Below are 20891 nucleotides of genomic sequence, written 5' to 3'. Positions count from 1 at the left end.
TTCTACACACTTCATCTTCTACACACTTCATCTTCTACACACTTCCTTTTCTACACACTTCTTCATCCTTCTCCATTTTTCTCTAGATATTTCTTCTTCTTCTTGGGCTTCTTGGGTCTTGGGCTAATGAGGGAAAAACCCAACAAAACTTAATTCTTATAGTTTGTTGGTAAAACTCAACTAACAGTCATGATTGATTTAGAATAGTCTTCGTCTGACTAAGTCGAATCAAAATAAAACCTATAAATAAACAAACAAGTAACGAAGGCAAATGCACTTTTCTTTCTTACAAACTCTCACAGTCCGGCTTCAGAGACACACAACAAAATGAACTCACGTCCGAGTCAAGAAACAGGCCGTGAAAGATCAGGAGCCCCCCGTAATACACCAGCGATAGTAATCACCACCGATCTAGCCAATTACCGCGCCGTGGTTCAGCAGTACACGGTATCTCCATCCGCTATAGCTTTTGGGTCGGATCCATCCGCCGGATCTTCCCAACAAGTTCCTCCGGCGGATGGTGGAGGAGGAGGAGGTTCGGCTCCGTCGTCTAAGGAGGGGACTAGTAGTAATACGTCTTCTTCGAAGCTGCCATGAGAAAACGACTGGATTCGTTTTGAAAATATATTTTCGCAGAAAAGCAGAAATGTTAGGTCTGACTTTCTCTGTCATATAATGAAATCTTTGACCTTTGTTATTTAGTTTTGTTTTTTCAATTTCATATTTAAGTTTTTATCATCTTTAATTTGTTTTAAGCATAAGGTATAGCGTTATCATGGTCCTAGAGAGGCAAATATTCAGTGACTGGACTTGCATGCATAATTGCTTGCATTCAAATTTCCAAATTGGCAATAAGAAAAATAAAATAGTGTTTCCCAAATAAATGTGTATATTTTCTACCAAAATAAATTATCGGACAAAAATTATGGAGCCCATATTTCTATTAGACGTAGCTTAATTAAAATAAATGTTCTTAAGCACTAATATTTATATCACATACCTTAGCGATTAATAGAAATATCCTCACGTGAAGTTCAAATCAATTGCATGTGAAAAATATATTTCTCAAATATTAGTCATAGAATATACACATAACGTGCAGAAAATGCAGAAAATATGAGGCAAATAGCCTAGGTCCAATTTTCTATTCTTATTGGAGTGTAGACATTCAAACATGAAATTAGTATGAAAGTAGCTTTTGGCTGCTTTACCATTAGTTCGATAGATTTGGAAATATGAATATCAGTTGTAACTTCATAATTTCTTTTATAAAACGTGCATATGAATGGAGGATGCACGAGGCAAATAGCTTACACTAACTTTTGTATTCTTATTGGATTGTAGACATTTTCTCAAACTCGAACTTAATGTGAATACAATTTTACTAAATTAGCTCAATAAAGGTTGTGAGAATTCTAAATTTTCAATCCATAATTAGCTTACCAAATTAGCTTAGCAAATTAGCTTACGCTAACTTTTGTATTCTTATTGGATTGTAGACATTTTCTCAAACACGAACTTAATGTGAATGCAATTTTACCAAATTAGCTCAATAAAGGTTGTGAGAATTCTAAATTTTCAATCCATAATTCTCTTGAAACCAGTCTTTGAAAATTTCAATTTAAATTATAAATATAAGTTATAACTTTATATTTTTCTTCTTTTATGGCATAATGGTTTGATATTATCTATCATATATGAGTTGTAGTCGAAAATAAACTGTGATTGGCCTTTTTCCTTCCACAAAATTAATTTAGCTTTTTTTTTTTTAATCGTTTTTTATTGCTAAAATTTGGATTAGTGAAATACATTTAATAGAATTTTCTGAAAGACCAGAATAGTCTTTTGACAATAAATATGGGGATGAGACTATTGGATCATGTTGAAATCAAACTTGCCTAGGAAGATTTTTGGTGAAGGTAGTATAGTCCTTGCTCTTGGGTCCTTAATACACATATATTTGTATGCATATATTATATATGTGCATATAATTGCGGACTAAAGACTTTAAAGAACTTTCGGTTTGGGTTTCCGTAAAGTCTTTAGCCCGCAATTATATACGCATATATAATATATACATATAAATATATGTGTATTAAGGATCCAAGAGCAAGGACCCCCAATAATCATGCCCTTAACATGCCTATGCCTAGATTAAAGATCATTATTGTTTATCTATTATTTTTTTCAATTCCTTAGCTCTAATGTTAATCTATCTATATATATCTATCTCATTAAAGCTAAAATACATTTGAGAGTTGTTTGGGTATATGAATAGTAGGATTAATAAAAACTATTTTGTTTGGATACATAGATAGAGTTAATACTTTAAATTGTTAACTTAAAAATTTGACATGTTTTTAAAAAAATAAAGACAAACTTTGAAGTTAACAAAAAGTAACTTCCAAGTTAAAAATGCGGCATATATTTCCAAAAAATATACACAAAATCTAAACTTAACAAAACATAATTCGAACACATTAATTCCACATATATCGAGCTTACAAACTAACATATCTTTCAATAATCCTAATTACTTGATTCCCTCATTTCACACCTTCCTTATCCAATTTTCAAATAATAAATTATCAAAACTCCATTTTAAGTATAATAACCGAATATTCTAATGGCATTTATCATATATTAAGAACAAACAATTTCTGATGTAATATAGATTGCGTTTTGAACAATTTTTTTTCCATTGATACACTTGGTTTCGTATATTTTTTCATAAACAAATGAATATACATAAAATAAAATATTTATTTTTATGAACCTGTAAATTTGTTAACAATCTTAATAAAATATTGTTTGCTCTCAACATTCTAATATTACACAATACAGTGACGAAATACAAAATTTAAACAGTCAACTTTGATAATACAAATTCGTTCAATTAAATTAAGATTTTTAAATATTTATATATATCATTAAAACAAAGACCAGTCGGGTGGGTTAAAATCTAGTTACAGTTATTACTGTAATTGCGATTTTGCCTGAGACGGGTCTTTGACGTTGATCGACGTTAATATCGAGTCTGGCCAATATAATACAAAAGCCAAACATTGACGAAATGATAAAACCGAGTGAGAAATGGGTTAGGAAGAGGGGATGAATCTAAAAACATTACGAGTCCCATTAACCTCAATATGCATTTTGAGCTAAATTCCAATTACAATTAACAAAACAGCTCAAGACTCTCAATCATATTTTATAACTTTTAATGTTAATTATGATTAAATTATATTCACATTATATAGGGTTGTAAACACACATCAAATGATAGGCTGGAACAAACTTTTCTAGTATCCTTTCACCTAGCATTTTTGTAGTTTTATAAAAAAGTACAACTGTGTGTATAAATATATTTCTTACGAGTTTATTTAGTGGTGGACGACTAGTGGTTGAGTTTAATGACTAGTAAGTTTTTTTTTCGGTTGTTCATGCAATTTTCAATCTCCATGCATATGGTAGTTGTAATATCTAATGTGATCATCATATACAAACCAAAATAAAAACCCTACTATAAAGTTCAACCTCACTAATAAATACATTATAAAATTTATTTTTGATATTCATAAGGTTATGGTTATCGTTTGGCCAATGGCTTGTTGTTGGTAATAACTTTTTATTAATTCAAAGCAAGTAACATTATTACGTTTATGTGATTATATCTTACAAAAGTTTACATGATTTTTTTTTTTTTGTAACGGAGTTTACATGAAATTGTCGGGTGTAAATTCAGTTACATTCACCTGCCTTCTTCACCAAGTCTTTTAAGAAACTCGTAGGCTTCATCAACGCGGTCTACTCTCCCTGACAAGTCTGTTATACAGCAATAGTGCTCATTCCAAGGCTGGATGCTATACATTTTCTCATTTCCTCGAATATTTTGAGAATTGAGACCATCCTATCCACTGGACCAGAAGAAGCTTATATAATGGGCCGTGAAATCTAATATAATTGGCTCAGGTTTACTTTGAGTTCTTTAAATCGGCCCAGGCTGTTAACTGGGTTTCCATGTGACAAACCCAAATCCAAATCCTCAAAACTTTTTTTGCTTAATATGTAATAATACCAAATAATTACTCTACTTTTGTTCTTTTGTCAAGGAATACAGTACATTTGTTATGTATTGAAATACATGAATATGTTTCTTTTTTTTTTGTAACTTAGGCTTTCATTAAATAAAAAGAAAATAAAATTGTTTACAAGTTTTTGGCTTTAGTTAAGAGGGTTCAGCCCAGACTTAAAACTCATAATAAAAAAACCTTAATAATTCATGACCCATTAACTAAACAGAAAAAGAACCCACATACCCAGATTAGAAAAGACGATCAGCTTTCTTGTGACAAAAAACACAATGGTTGAGAGGTAGGAGAGGATGAATCCGTCGATGGAGAGAAGTCTAACCCACTGAAAACCATGCTTGCAACATCGCTGAGGAGAGAACCGGATTAGATTCTCTGAAGCTCATAATCTTGTTTCTCAGTTGACGATCAATGACTGCAAAGATAGTATCGACTGATCGGTATACATTGAAGTGAAGCCGAGCATTCCTTTCATTCCATGTCCAGTATATTGTTGATTTCCAAGCTAGGAGAGTTAGGAGAGTTTGATGGCGCTTCGATTTGCTTCTCGGTAGTCCAATCATCTGAGAGACTGTATCGTTCCAATCTCTAGTGGGGGTGATCCTACACCACGAAGCAGCTAAGGACCAAAGATCAAAGCTGAAGGGGCAGTCGTGGTAGAGATGATTTCTAGACTCCATAGTTGAGTTGCAAAGAAGACATAGTGGCGAAACCTGAAGGCCCCATCCGAGCAGTCTGTCTTTAGTTGGACATCGGTTTTCGATTACCAACCAAACAAGGAAGCTGTGTCTTGGGATCTCATAGGAAGACCAAACCGTGTTAGCCCAAATCACATAATTGATTTCTCCTCTCAAGTAAGTGTAAACATCTCGGGTGCTATAAGTCTGAGTAGGTTTACCTTCCAGCTCCCATTCATAGTAGTCCTGAGCCTGAGTGAGAGTGACGGTAGTGAGGTATGTCTGTAACTGAACTTGTTCTTCTGTTCTTGCAGGTGGAAGCCACCAAATTGATCCATTCCTACACAGTGAGGCTACATAAGCTTTTTCATGAATACCCAATCTTGATGAGGAGTTACTGAGGAAAGTCGAAAGGCTTCCAAAGGGAGTCCAGTTATCAAACCAAAATTTAGCAGAGACACCATTCTCCAGCCGCAATTTGATGAGTGGGAAGACTTCATCTTTTAGCTTGAGGAGGTTGTTGGCTAGCCATGAGTAGGAGATGCTTGGTTTAGTTGTCCAGTAGTTGTGAATGGACCCTTTTAGAATGACCTCCTTGAACCAAGCGACCCACACAGACCCATCACGAAAGAACAACATCCAGATCAGCTTTAAGCAGCAAGCCTTATTCCAAGTTTGGAGGTCCCTAATCCCCAAGCCTCCCTGATCTTTTGTAAGTACTACTGTCTCCCAAGCCACTCTTGCAGAGTTGTGGCTATCAATATCTCCCTTCCATAAGAACACACTGCACATAGAGTTGATACGCCTAACACACACTTTTGGCAGGATGAAGGCTGAACACCAAAATGTTGTGATTCCCGCAATCACAGTTTTAATGAGGAGGAGCCTGCCTGAGAAGGAGAGTGACTTCACTGACCAAGAGGAGAGTCTTGACTTGATCTGGTAATGAGAGGCTTACAATTGGCAAGGTTCAGTTTTTTTGAATTGAGCGGTACTCCAAGATAGCGGACAGGTAGAGTCCCACAAGACATTCCAGTAGATGCCTGCCTGTATTGTTTCAATTTCTTGAGGAGACAGACTTATGCATAAAAACTTGTTTTTTGGTAGCTGATCGCCAAGCCAGACTGTTGCTCAAATTCATTGAGGACTTGAAGCACATTCTGCCATTCTGGACCGACTCCAAAGACCCATCTATGAAAATCAGTAAGTCGTCGGCAAATGATAGGTGTGTTAGTTTCATCTTACTGCATTTGGAATGGTACTGAATGTTCCCATGAGCCGCTGCATTGTTTAGCATAAAGGATATGCAGTTCATAGCGATCACAAATAAGTAAGGAGACAGTGGGTCACCTTGCCTGAAGCCTCTTTTGCCTTTAAAATAACCTGAGACTGTACCATTGTAGCCAGTCATGTCATGCATATGCAGGCCCCGAGCCATGAAATGAACTTAAGAGGGATGTGAAGACCTTCAAGACAGGAGAAGAGAAATTCCCATGATAGTGTGTCGAAAGCTTTGGCTATGTTCATCTTTATGGTAATTTTTTTGATCCCTTGTTCTTATGGTATCCATGGATCAGCTCACTAGCAAGTACTGTGTTTTCAACAAACAGGCGATCCTTAACGAATGCAGTTTGACACGGGAAAATCAGGTGCTGTAGAATAGGTTTGAGTCTTGAAACTAGAAGCCTCGAGATGACCTTGTATACAATATTCAGACAGGAGATAGGGTGGTATTCTGAGACTCTCGAAGCTTCAGAGAATTTGGGGATCAGAGATATATTTGTGCTGAAAGGCATATTTAAGAAATAGGACATGTGGAGTTCCTTCAAACGATTTGTTAATTTAAAAGTTAGCTAAATCCAGAGTTAACTATGATTTCACTTCAATTTTGATAAACTTGAAAACCAACCATTCCGCTAGTCAACCTCTGTTTTACAAAAAAAAATCTGCAATCAATAAAAATGTTTATTTTTATTTTTTTAAGAGTATTTCTAATGAATGTGTTTTAAGAAAGTATATATATATATTACAATATATCACTACTTTAATGTTAAGATACTTTCCTCAAAAAAATCAAAATTAAAATTATTATTTTTATTTCAATATTTTTAGTGGAGATGTAGGTACATGCGTAAATTAAAATATCAAAACGATGATCGCTTTTTGATTCAATATATATATTGCTATTTTCTGCTATTGAGTTACCGACATAAACAAATTCATATGGCATCTGGATTTTATTTTCTTTTCTGCTGTCGACGGACCGACGTGTATTCAACATCAAAACCAATATCGTTTTCTTGGTCTTTTCTGCTGGTTATGGACCAACAACACGTCCTTGCGAATAATACTCAAGTACTCAGACGACCACCAATATTTCTTTTAATTTACTTGGTTTTCGAATTATTGGGTCGTGAGAGGAAATTAAGAAACGAATGGTGCAGGGACATGCATGCATGCATGAAATTGAAATCCATTATTCCATAATTATATATTGGAAGGTCAATTTTCTTTATTAGTTTCATGATATTTTTTTCATAAAGATTGGGTTTATAGCTCTTATATTGGTTTTGAACAGTAACAAACAAAAAATATATGATCCAGCAGCAGCAGTAAAGGAGATGGAGCTGATACAAGAATATATGATCCAGCAGCAGTAAAGGAGATGGCCACTGACTACTTCTCTAACCTTTTGGGATCTGAAAATGATGATGTGGTTCCCCTCTCTATTCATGAAATTCAGCAGTTGCATCCCTTTAGATGTGAAGCTTCCATGTCATTCTATCTCTGCTCAATTTCGTCTGTCGAGGATATTAAAAACACTGTCTTTATTCTTCCAAAAAATAAGACACCGGGACCGGACGGGTTTTCATCGGAGTTTTTCTGTTCATCGTGGAGTGTTGTAAGCCCAGATTTGATTTCAGCAGTCCAAGACTTTTTCAGAAACCCTTCAATGCCTCATCAACTCAATGCAACGGTCATAGCCCTCGTTCCAAAATCTCCAGGAGTGGCAAAGCTCTCAGATTTTAGACCAATTTCTCTATGCAACACGGGGTATAAAGTGATATCAAAAATTCTCAGTGAAAGACTTAAGTGCATAACACCTCTTGCAGTACAAAGGAATCATGTGGATTTTGTAAAGGGTCGTCAGCTCTGTGAAAATATTCTTTTGGCAGCAGAGCTTGTTGACGATTTTAACAAACCTGGACAATTAACGCAGGGATGCTTACAAATAGATATCACAAAGGCCTACGACAATGTCGACTGGAGGTTTCTCCTCAATATTCTCAAGGCTCTTGAATTACCAGAAGTTTTTGTTGAATGGATCCGGCTTTGCTATATGACGCCATACTATTCGGTCTGTCTAAATGGCGAGCTAGTGGGCTTCTTTCCAGGAAAGAAGGGTCTGAGGCAAGGGGACTCCTTATCTTCCTCATTATTTGTTTTAGTCATGGATATTCTGTCAAAGAAGCTAGACCAGGCTGCTTTGGCAAACCACTTCTCCCTTCATCCGAGGTGTTCTAGTCCTCTTATCACGCACCTAAGTTTCACGGACGACATGCTTATATTTTTTGACGGGTCAGAGAGTTCACTGGCTGCTATTCTGCAATCGCTCACTGAATTTCATCATGTTTCTGGATTGGGACTAAGTCTGTCAAAGTCATGCTTATTTGTTGATGGTGGGAACTTGGTTTTTGCTCAGTCTCTTGCAGGAAGATTTGGCCTAACTCATGGATCTCTACCGATAAGATATCTCGGGCTCCCTCTCATGCCCAACAAGCTAAAAGCTCCAGATTACCAGCCCCTTTTGGATAAATTCAGATCTCGGATCAATTCGTGGACAGTCAAGAGGCTCTCATTTCCAGGGCGACTGCAGCTTCTCCAATCTGTCTTGTATGGAATTTTTATTTTCTGGGCATCAGTATTCCCTCTGCCAAAAGCTTGCACAGATTCTCTGGAAAGAATGTGTAATGCTTTTCTTTGGAATGGTACACAAGACTCAGCACAAGGCGCAAAAGTATCATGGGTTTCGGTCTGTACGCCAAAGAAATCAGGAGGACTAGGCTTGAGAAGAATGGCTGATTCCAATCAAGTCTACGGGTTAAAGTTAATTTGGCTTCTCTTTGCAGCAAATGGGTCTTTGTGGGTTGCTTGGGTACAAGAGCATTTAATTGGATCCAGAGTGTTTTGGGACACAGATTTCCAGAACATTGGCTCTTGGATTTGGAGGAGTTTGATGAAGCTCAGATCCACCGCACGTGCCTTTTTGGTATGTAATGTACGATTTGGAACAAGGGCACTCTTCTGGCATGATAACTGGACAGGGCTAGGGCCTCTGTTTGATATATGTGGAGGGTCAGGACCTATGGTCTCAGGTATTAGTTACTCGGCCACAGTTTCTGAGGCAACGACGTCTGATGGCTGGCGCCTTCCAAGAGGGAGGCATCCTTTAAACCAGTTTCTTCGAGCTAGTTTGGCTGGCGTCTCCTCAACTATGGATTCTTCGGTACAAGACTTTTTTCAGTGGCGCCATTCACTTGACTCGATTCATGGAGTATTCTCATCGACAAAGACTTGGGAATCTCTTTATCCAAGCCCTCCTCCAGTTCCATGGTTCAAGTCAGTCTGGTTTAGCTCTAATATCCCAAAACATGCTTTCTTGGCATGGATTGCAACTCTCAATAGACTTCCTACAAGGGACAGGCTACTGGGGTGGGGTATGAATGTTCCAAGTGTATGTCTTCTTTGTAGTAATGCAGATGAATCACGTTCACACGTGTTCTTTCACTGCTCGATCTCAAGAGAAGTGTGGACGTCTTTCTTTGCTTATCAAAGTCTAAATCCGCCCCTCTCTTTCGATGGTTCTCTCAACTGGGTCCTACAGGCTTCTCCAAATAAGAGAGTTAAGCTAGTTTGCAAGCTTTTGTTACATGCCGTATGCTACACTCAAATGAACCTGAGACTGCATAATTCATCAAGTAGATCAGTTCATCTTCTGATTAGAGACGGTCAAATGGTCATGAAAGCAAAGATTATTGGAATAGACCGGAGCACTTCACAGATTCAGCGTTCAACACGACCTCAAATTTCCCAAGAATCCTACCTTTCTGTTTGGTTTCAATATTTCCAGTCATAGCATAATTATCATCACAAAGTCTTCTCTCACATGTGTCTTGTCGTACGCTTTACTTATCTGCTTTTTGTAACCAAAATCTCTTTTCAAGGGAGAACACAAATTTATAAACGGTATTTGCAGGAAAAAAAAAAAAAAAAAAAATTCCCGATTGCATTACTTTAAAGGAAAAACCATTCAAAAAAAAGAGAGGGAATGTGTCTATAATCTATAGTATTCGGCCTCAATGATCGCTTAACTTGCTTTGACTATTTTGAGTCAACCCAAACTTACTTAACTGTGTTTTCATGTGACACTGAAAATGTATGAACATCTACTCTGTATTCTTTTGTCAATGTTATTCTTGTAAATGGCAATACATATCAACATACATTAGTATGTTTTTGTTCTGGAATATACGTACGAAATAACCGACAAATGTTTAATATGTGTGCCAGTTCATCTCTGTGTTAAAAAAAAATTGTGCCAGTTCATCCCAAGGAAATCTATTATTGCATGAATTAGCTAAAGATAGCATAATAAAGTTTCAAATCCAGACAAAATGTAGCAGAAGATAAGTTGAAAAAATAAGACATAATAAATTTTTCTTTGTACCCTCAATCGTGTCACAATACAGTTGAGTTCTGATATATTTGTGCCACTATAATATTCCCAGTATGTTACTGTCTTCTTGTACGTCTTGAGGTGCTAAACGATGGGAATTATTAGTAGACGTGTCGAAATCAATAGTAATATTTAATCCAAAAATCCGATCCCAACAAATCACAAATACTAATATTAATTTGGATATCCGTTCTTATCCGATCACAAATACTGATATTTTATCAAATATTTCTTTGTAGTTTTTGCTAACCAAAGAGCAAACAAAGTTGAGAAATCATACTCATGCATCAGTATGTTTCGCTAGGACATTATTATTTGAATCTCTCAACAAAATACAATATTTTAATGATTTCTTTTTACAAATGTTTTGATAGACTCATGTCCAAAATTCTCTAATGACGACTTTCAGCATGAATCTCTTTAAAAAGAATTAAAATATTATTATTTTGGTGACATATTCTAATTGAAATATTTTTGATGTGGATAGTCTTATTAGAGCAACACCATTGGTAAGAAGAATCCACATGGGTTTTCTACAGCAACAAAATATAAATTTTAAATAGAACTTAATTTCTTAGTTAAATTTAATTTTGATATTAAAAATCTAACCAGTATAAAATTGACATTTGGACAGTAAGGTTGTTATGTGGTTCTCTAAATTTCTCAATTAAGAACTTTTCTAGTTCTCTATTCCCTTTTATTTTTATTTAATAAATAGATATTCAGTACATCATTTTTTTTAAAACTGTTCTTAGGGAACTTGCGTAGTAGTTTCTGAATAGGTTTCTTGAAATAAAAATATCAAAACAATAGAAAGATAACGTACCTTTATAAAGAAACGTTCCACACAATTTGATATAGACTCCGGTAATATTTGTTGTTGTTTCATTGGTTGGACTTTTATTTTGTTTGAAATTTAATAATTTTAATAAAATTAAAACTATTAATATTATATAAATTAGATACTCTAAATGGGTATCATACCACTAATGATGCTCTTATGTTTGTATTAAAAATTTAGCATTAAACACTCCGATATGACATTAAACTCACTGAAGGATTTAACATTAAATACTCCGATATGACAGGTTGCAGGGGTTTTATCCCCTCCGGTGAACTTTGTTCTTACCCCTTTCTGTTTCAAATCATAATTTGCTTTCAATTTCCAATCATATTAATAGCGATTCTGTGTTATGGTCTTTCTCTTCAATCATAATCCGTGCCGTGGTGTATCAAAAAATTAAGAAGAACCCGTTCTTGATAACATATGTGTTAGTTGGTATGTATGTATCATTTAATAAATTGCGAACCATGAAACAAACCATGTATCAACTATTCATCAGCTAACAAAATATGTGATGGGTAATAAATCATGTATCCTATAACAAACTATTTATCAAACAAGAGTAGCAACGAACTTTGAATGGTATTAATAACAAAATATCTTACACAATTGCGAAATATTTTCTAATTCTATATACAGTATATCGTATAAATTGATGATAAAGAAGATTAGGTATTCAATAATATACATAATATTAAATATCAATTTTTTGGTTAATGAACTATGCACTGCTAAGAAAACATGTACCATATAAAAATTCATTTATCAAATAACAAACCATTTATCAGACAATGTATTAACTCACAAAATATGTATCAATCCATCTATCATCTAACAAACCAAAAACAAAGCTGTCTATTCAGAAAATCATATATCAGCTAACAAACCATAGAATATGCTTTGTTGGCTGATCATGATTATGTCTAGAGTGTTTAAAGATTCAATAACATACATAATAAAAAAAATGTATCTACTGCGAAAATATATATCAGCTAACAAATACTATATTAGCTAATAAATCAAGTACCAAGAAAAATTTAACGCCTAACAAGCCATATATCATTTAACCAACTATATATCTACTAACAACACGTAACTTATAACACTTTACCACATATTATCAGTTAGCGACAATTAAATACTAACATCTAAAAATCTTTATCTCAAATGGCGATAGAAAACAACAGATACACTAATAAACATAAATAATATTGGGTAACCAGTAAAATGGCTGCTAACATAAATGCTATATATATCAACAAACATCACGAAATTGCTAGCCATCACTCTGGATTCATCTTCGATCTTCAGCAACTTCCCAACCCTGGGAAGAGAGTTTATTAAAGATAAAATATATTAATGAGAAAAATCAAACATAGAAAATAAAATAAAAAGAACCAAAAAAATCCAAACGAAGAACATAATATGAAAAAGTAGTGCAAAACAAATTTCTTTCTCTTTTTTTTTTTAATTATAACGATCTATAGATTTAAAAAATGAAACAAAAATAAAGAAACTACAAAGAAAATAGAGAAGGAGAGAGAAGAAAGACAGTGCAAAACACACATTTAATTGTAAATATAGAGAAATGAAAAGAAAAAAAAAAGAACTTTGAAAAGAAAGAGATTACGAGAAGAAAGAGAACGAGAAAAGAATTTTCCATCTGCTACATAGTTTCGACATGCACAGAGCATACCGACACAACTTCATCTAAGGCCGTCAATGAGGAAGTAAGGTTAATGTCAGAATAAAACTAATACTGTCATGGGCCAATTTTCTCTAACTATTATCTCTCTATCAGTAAAGAAATGATCAAGCTTCCGCAAAACAAATTATCACAACGATATCTTTTCTCGTGTACATTTTTTTCCCCGGCTGGTCATGGACTGACGTGTCCTTACGACTAGTACATGAGTACTCAGACAGTCAGACCACATTTTTTTAAGTTTGTTTTTTCTTAAATTATGGTGGAGTCACATGCATGCATGAGATGCATTCAGCACGTCACATTATCCATTTCCCATTTTTGGTTTTTTAAAAAAATTAAATCCTAAAAGTGACAGACTTCACGGGTTTTCAATGTTTTTGCTACCCGCCAAATCCTACCCGCCACCTTGTAGTGGCGTCTAAACTTTATTTTGTTTTATTCACCGTGAATAAATCTAAAAGTTTTTAATTTCATAATTTATCATACAAAGTAGGTTTATAACTAAAATAATTTTAAACAGTTCTTGATAAACTGAATTAGAAAATAAACCACAATGTTTTTGCGATATTGTCAATAGAGATGCGAAAGTGAATATGGCAAAGAAAAGTTGTTCAGAGAAAAAGTGGTAGAGAAAACCTTTATTCCTCAAACACAGTGGGATTTTGTACAACTTTCACTCTACCTTTTCTTAGTACACCTGCGAATAGTATGGTGAAAACTGTTCAATAATAAATTTATCCAGGACAAATAGAAATTTGAATAACAAAAATCCCCAACAATACTAATAAATAAGCTTTCGATGCCATGTGAAAGAATCTGGGAGAAAAATAACTATAAATCGTGTTCTGAAGAAAGTAAATTTACAGTTTTGTTATTTTAAACGCAGTGAACGTGTGTGTTAACCAAATTATCGTTTCAATTTTACCAATCAGATACTAGATTTAGCTTTAATTAGTATATGTTGACCTATTTACACAATGAAATCATATTCTGAATCATCACTAGTATAATAGTAGTACAATATATATTTTAAAATTAATATTTAATGGAAAAATTCTAAAGAGAATCATCAATCACGGACGTTATTCAATCACTTAAAGATCTGATAAAAGGCGCACAAAGCTCGTATCTTTCAAACGCGGGAGACAAAAACAAACTAAAGAAAAAGCTTTGAACAAATCATATGGATGGATAATATATGATCCAAAGCCTAGATTGGTTATATGAAAAATGTAAATGACTGAACGGCCGAAACACGTTATGGAGGTGGGGGAGTGATTTCATCAATATAAACGAATACTTTTTAACCTGTCATCTACCTACGAAATCCCAATAACTGGGACCTTGGCTCAAGATATATCGACTTATATACTTTATATGAATACTGAACATTTGAATACTTTATATCGTAGGTTTGGTATGCTAAACCAAAACTGATTCTTTTCCTCCTTTTTGAGTAGGTAAAAACATAAACTAAAACCCAAGAGAAGTTCTGAACTTGCCTAATATGCTTCTCGAAAAGTGGACCTAAAACGGAAGGAACTAGAAAAAAAGAAGAGTGAGAAGGATGTCTTTAATTATATCTTGTCACTATAGAAGATGGGAGGTGTGTCTTAAGTCAAGTAATGCTGACAAAATCCCTTCATAAATTGTCTGCCCACTGCCCACTGCCCACTTGCCATTACACTACAAAATCCTCTGGTTACTCCCATTGTTTTCACTAGTAATTACAAAATATGTCTGCCCAAAGTTTTTTTAGAAAAGAAAATCTATGCAATAACATAACAAATGTTTTAATCTAGTGACTGTTAAACGCTGATAGACTGGGCATTCTCTAAAATGCTATTATGCTAGAGTACTAGCTAGAGCTTGGCAATATCGGGACATTTCCCTGATTTACGCCTTGATTTTAGATATTTGACCAACTGGATCTCCGATTTAACAAACCAGGGTGCAAGACACTATTAGACAGGATTATAAAAAGAGAAGGCATATTTGGAAAAGCTAAGTTTTACCCATATATGAAAATATCGATCATTTTACGGAAAATATGTAATGGAAAAGCTTGGTGACAATAGCTTTTTGGAAACGAGAACAAAAGAAAGAAATAGAAAACAAAGACGTACGATAATGGTGCCTACCTTTTCAATTCAAAAAAAAAAAATGGTGCCTACCTTTGCGAAAGTTTATGTTTTTCAATGCATGTTGACAATTTATCTCCGGTGGTCGTTTGGTCAAACATTTTCATGTTTGTACGTTTTATATTGGCTAAACCATTATGATCATGTCCAAGAAATTAAAACAAAGGACTTTAAGTGAATGTTATGAATGTCTCTTACTTTTACAACCACAAATTTCATGGTTTTTGGCCAATGATCATATTTTCTTTAAGAAAAATATTTTTGGTGGATGGACAAAGCATGAATTTTCTTTTCTTATCATAATATATTTTGGATTCAGATCAAGGTCTCGTAGAACTGAAATTGCACTCTCTCTCTCTCTCTCTTTTGGTTAAAATTGCACTCTTTTATTCCTTTATTTAAACAACCGTGGCAGAAGCATAAAACCATCCTTTAAACGTACGTTTACCAACTATTCATAATCGAATTTACTCAAAACAATTTCCAGTTTTAATATATAGCTAGAAATTACCGAGTGCAAAAACATGGATGATCAAATAATATTACGTACATTGAAGAGTGGATAGAGTCATCCTATGATTCGAGGAGGTGGCCGAATCCGAGTTACTCAGAGGTTGTATATTAGAAATCTAATATATATCTGCTTCCTTGTTCTAAGTAGACTATGAATAACAAGGTATATATATCTCCCTAGATTAAAAAAACTCAGAGGGATAAGGATAGAGCAAATGATTTGGCAGAAACCTTGCGAGGAATACAATTTTTTTTTTTTAACTTACTATTAAAGCTTATTTTTTGTATCCTCTTCACATAGGTTGATCCACAATAGAGTTTCTATGGAAGTATATATATAACGAATGTTGTCCTATTTTTTTACTACTCAGGAAATGACAACTTGTAACTAAGTGACTTACACGTGCTACAAAATCTAGATTTCAACACAAAAACAAAAACGGAAATTCAGTTTCAATAATCTAGTCACAAAATGCATATTTGAAAATTATATATAGAAAATATATTTTAATATCTTTCTATAAAATGATACACTCATATATCTTTCTTACTCACTCCTTTGGGTAAACCACACCCTCAATCTAGAAAAATGGGGTCTCGTACACAAAACCTCTCTTTTCTCATCCTCCTCTTCCTTGGCTTTCTTGCCGTCTCCTTCGCTTGCGACTGTAGCCCTCCTAAACCATCACCTCACCCCCACAAACCGCCTAAACATCCTAGCAAACCGCCTAAACCACCGGCAGTAAAACCTCCCAAACCACCCACCGTCAAACCACACCCACACCCTAAACCCCCTACCAAACCGCCCACTGTCAAACCACACCCACATCCGAAACCCCCTACCAAACCTCATCCCACCCCGAAACCACCCACGAAACCGCCCACCGTTAAACCACCTCCGTCCATCCCGAAACCACCCACGAAACCGCCCACCGTTAAACCTCCTCCGTCTACCCCGAAACCACCCACGAAACCGCCCACTGTTAAACCACCTCCGTCCACCCCTAAACCACCCACTCATAAGCCTCCACCCGTCGTAACGCCGCCATCACCGTGCCCACCGCCACCTGTTGTTACGCCACCGACACCAACCCCACCGGTCGTAACACCGCCAACACCAACTCCACCAAAGCCAGAGACTTGCCCAATCGACACGTTGAAGCTAGGCGCTTGTGTGGACGTTCTTGGAGGTTTGATTCACATCGGGCTTGGTAAAACGCACGCTAAAGAAAAGTGTTGTCCGGTTTTGGGAGGTTTAGTTGACCTAGACGCAGCCGTTTGCTTATGTACCACCATTAAAGCCAAACTTCTCAACATCGACCTTATCATCCCAATTGCTCTTGAGGTTCTTGTCGCCTGTGGAAAGACTCCACCACCTGGCTTCAAATGTCCAGCTTGATTGATGAAGAGTCTCCGAAGCTTTCGTTTTTGTAGAATGTGTTGGATTGATGATCTCTTTTGATGAGAGGTTAATGTGCGTGTGTGGGAGGTTTAATCACTTGTTTCATTTGATACAATAAAAAGGGTTTATTTGCGTTTTCTTTTTTTTTTTGGTCAAAGGTTTATTTGTGTTTTCATGCTGTACTTTTAATAAGAAGAAAAACTGTAAAGCGGTATCCTTTTCTAAATATTAAACAAGTGTGTATCTGTGTACGCAGTCTGCTTATTTTGTTTTATGTGTATACGTTAAAGAAATGTGTAAACACAAATGGGATACAAACTAGCCATGCACATTGCAGTGATGCAAATGTGATACGCGCCCCTCATACCACAACCTAGCTTCTGACCAAGTAGATGTGTTTTAATATAGTTGTATAAAGACAAGTATATCTATGCTAACAAATATATCATATACATTTTCTTGAACAACATATATCATATACTTATAATAAAAAATAAGATATATAATACTTCTTTCTCCAGAGTAAATTAAATAATTAATAAATACGATAATTCTTAACCAAACATATATTACAATCGCTCAGGTGATTACACATTTCGTTTATGCATTAAAAGGTCTGGAAAAATAAATCTGTAAACTGTGGAGATGATTTTTTTCTTTAGCTAGCGTCTTGTAACTCAAAGTAACCTTACCAGATTTCAGTAAAAAAGAGAAAAAAAAAACTTAGAGCAACCTTAGAGCATCATTAATTGGGGGGGGTAAGAAACTGTTTCTTATATTTTAACTAAAAAAACTAAGAACCGGTTCTTAATCTCTTAACTTTTAACTAAAAAAAACTAAGAACCGACTCTTAAATAAGATATTTAAGAGCCGGTTCTTAGTTTTTTAGTTAAAAGTTAAGAGACGGTTTTTTATATTCTGGTAAGAACCCCACCCTAAGAATTCCCATTAATCATGCTTTTAATAGGGGAATCTGAAAACAAGTTTCTTGAATGTATATATACATAAATATTCATCATATTTTTTTATCAAGATTATCTCAGAAACATGAGAATCTCAAAGTAATACTTTGTTAATATCGTTTAATTTAATGTTTTGAGAACCTTAGTACAAACTCCCCATTGCAGTTCTATCTTATGCGGTGATACAGCATACATAATAAAACTCAAATTGAAATTTGGTAAAATTCACTGACGACTAGGGTTTTGGCGACTCCAATGGCGATTTCCAGATCCGGTAGAACCTGATGACGATCCGCTTCCTCCTTCTGATCTGGACTGGTCTCGACTCTCCAGGAAGCCGGCTATCTCCTCTCTCTATCCATTTCACTCCCCTCGTTTCAACCGCGACGATCTTCTCTTGGCGTTTTCATCACGGAACATTAATGATGCTACGAACTGGATTGGTTTGAGTCCCGGGCAGCTTGTGATTGAGTTATTTCCATTGAAATACCAATCTCTCTCTGGTTAATACGATCTTTGTCGTAGTGATCAGCCGCTGTAGAGATCCGCGTCTACTGTCTCCTCTGTCTCTGTTTCCGCAACGATCAATCTCAACAACGATCCGAATCAGTGGTGTTCTGTATTGGTCGTCTCCATAGCGTTCGATTGGATTCGTATGATCTGATCGCGATAGACGGTCTTGTTTTGTTTCGACAGCAAGTCGCAGACTGGTAGTCCTGTTCCTTCTCGACCATCGTATCTTCGTATGGGGTCATTTCACCGGAACAAATCCAATCATTGGATGGATATTAAAGGCAAGGGATTTCTCTATGAAGATGATGATGAACCGATCAAGCTAACTGATCAAGACACTTCTCAAAACATCACAGAATTTCAGTTGTCTTTGATCGGCAAGATACTCAATCCAAAGAAAAAAATGTTGAGAAGCTTCTTCAGAAAATGCCATCACAATGGGGCATGGAGGACCGCATTACCGCTAACGACTTGGGCAATGGAAATTTTCTTCTGTACTTTACCACAGAAGATGATCTCAACTCTGTTCTTCTACATGGTCCTTTTCACTTCAAATTTTGTATGTTTGTGCTGGTTCGATGGGAACCTATTGTTCATGATGATTATCCATGGATAATTCCTTTTTGGACTCGATTGATTGGTGTCCCTCTACACCTTTGGACTGGCAATAATCTGAAGGGGATAGGATCTCGGTTGGGTCACGTCCACCATGACACAATTGAGCTGATGGAAGGCAGAATGCTTATAGATATAGATACTCGTCGGCCGCTGAAGTTTGCGAGAAAGGCTGAATCTCCAGAAGGAGACGAGGTCACAATTGAAATCAAGTATGAAATGCTATTTAAGCATTGCTCTACTTGTGGTATGCTAACCCACAAGAAAGAGTATTGTCCTTCCTCAAACATTCAGGCCATGATACTTCCGCAGGTGAACCGCCATGGCGTCTTTACACGGGTTCAGGTACCAGAAGTACGATCACAGTATCAGTCTGTAAAGAAGGAGCCTCAGAAAAAAGCTCAGATTACTTCTTCATCGCTTTCCTACAGTGATCACAAGTCTCGGCACTTCAATGATTCGAGATATGGCCATAGTGAAAGGAGGTATGATCCGGAGCTTGCTTCCTCACGTGACGAAAGCAGAGGTCATGCTGATAGGATCATTCGACGTCGGAGTGATCTCTCTCGGAGCAGCCGATATGGTGGTTCGTGAGCTGGTAACGGTCCATACGTTCGCAACCAAGGTGTAGCCTGGAGGGAGAATAAGATACATAATTGATATCTTGCATATTTGCATTGTTTTAAGCTTCCTTTTTGTACATAATGATCATATAGAGTAAGAGTTTAGCATCTTTAGGATCCATTTTGCATTCATATGTCTTAATCAGGTATTAGAGTGACCTATGGAGTGATTGGAGGTGTTTAGAGGCATGGGAGTTAAAGAAAAGATGAAAATGAAGTTTAGTTCGAGTTCAAGCCAATTCAACTCGGGGAGAACCAGTGCGGGTTAGTTTACCCGTGTTGAGATGTCGAGAAGAACAGAGTGAAGAACTTCAACGCGGCTTGGAGCAACGCGGGGTCGAGTACCCGCTCGCACAAGCTAGAAGAATCATCGGAAATCCAGCGCGGGAAGATGACGCGGGTTGGTGTCGATCGTCTCAACCCGCGTCACGAAGAGGCAGGACGGAGCCACGCGGGACGGAGCCACGCGGGTTCCATTACCCGCGCGCATGACAGGAAAGATTGGCGGTCTGACGCGGGATGAAGGCCGTGGGTTCCACTACCCGCGCGGGAAGATCAGCGAGCATCCGACGCGGGTTGTGTGACGCGTGGTATGCCCCGTCGACTCCTACCCGAGCCGAGACTTATCCTTAGTCAATTTTAAACATTTTTATGGGCATTTTAGACTTTTTAATGGGAACCATTAGGTTTTCCAAGGAGATATAAATACCCTTGTAATCACAAAGTTGGGATCTTATCTTGTTTTCTATCACAATAAGAAAGAACTTTTAGGTGAAATATCTTACTTTGATCATTTCTTCTTGTGATTTGCTTGATTAATCTGGTTATTAATCATGATTAGCACCAAATCATCATTGATTCTTGGGCTCATCATGAAGAGTATTGAGTAGTCATCTTGGGATTCATGGGCTAGGGTGATTAAGAGTGATTAGAGATGATCTACGGTGTTAAAAGTTAGATCTACTTGTTTCCTTGCTTGTTGAGGGTTCCAAATGCTATTTTAGTCTTGATCATACTAAAATAGATCTCTAGGCATTTCCTGCCCACAAGGTGTATGATGAAATG

At 36.1% G+C, this 20891-nt stretch overlaps 4 protein-coding genes across 4 annotated transcripts in view; 3 read left to right on the top strand and 1 right to left on the bottom strand.

The window, feature by feature from the left end:
• Positions 1-327: 327 nt before the first annotated feature.
• Positions 328-597, top strand: LOC106330339 (VQ motif-containing protein 22-like). The gene has a single exon (XM_013768824.1). It carries the CDS (start codon positions 328-330, stop codon positions 595-597), a length of 270 nt encoding a protein of 89 aa, XP_013624278.1.
• Positions 598-4408: 3811 nt separating this feature from the next.
• On the bottom strand, positions 4409-5560 carry LOC106330338. The gene has a single exon (XM_013768823.1). It carries the CDS (start codon positions 5558-5560, stop codon positions 4409-4411), a length of 1152 nt encoding a protein of 383 aa, XP_013624277.1.
• Positions 5561-16243: 10683 nt separating this feature from the next.
• LOC106336255 (36.4 kDa proline-rich protein-like) lies at positions 16244-17364 on the top strand. Its single transcript, XM_013775032.1, has one exon. It carries the CDS (start codon positions 16301-16303, stop codon positions 17108-17110), a length of 810 nt encoding a protein of 269 aa, XP_013630486.1. The 5' UTR covers positions 16244-16300; the 3' UTR covers positions 17111-17364.
• Positions 17365-19014: 1650 nt separating this feature from the next.
• Positions 19015-20891, top strand: part of LOC106330337 — a 2508-nt gene continuing 631 nt past the window's right edge. The window contains exon 1 of the mRNA XM_013768822.1: positions 19015-19688. Within this exon, the coding sequence (XP_013624276.1) occupies positions 19015-19688 (674 nt within the window). The remainder of the gene's footprint in view (positions 19689-20891) is intronic.

Source organism: Brassica oleracea, chromosome C3 (assembly GCF_000695525.1).
Source record: "Brassica oleracea var. oleracea cultivar TO1000 chromosome C3, BOL, whole genome shotgun sequence".
NCBI lineage: Eukaryota > Viridiplantae > Streptophyta > Magnoliopsida > Brassicales > Brassicaceae > Brassica > Brassica oleracea.
This window is presented reverse-complemented; position numbering and strand designations above follow the sequence as displayed.

Excerpts from the sequence above, each read along its gene's own strand:
- LOC106336255 (XM_013775032.1), top strand. The coding sequence starts at position 16,301 with ATGGGGTCTCGTACACAAAACCTCTCTTTTCTCATCCTCCTCTTCCTT.
- LOC106330338 (XM_013768823.1), bottom strand. The coding sequence starts at position 5,560 with ATGTGCAGTGTGTTCTTATGGAAGGGAGATATTGATAGCCACAACTCT.
- LOC106330339 (XM_013768824.1), top strand. The coding sequence starts at position 328 with ATGAACTCACGTCCGAGTCAAGAAACAGGCCGTGAAAGATCAGGAGCC.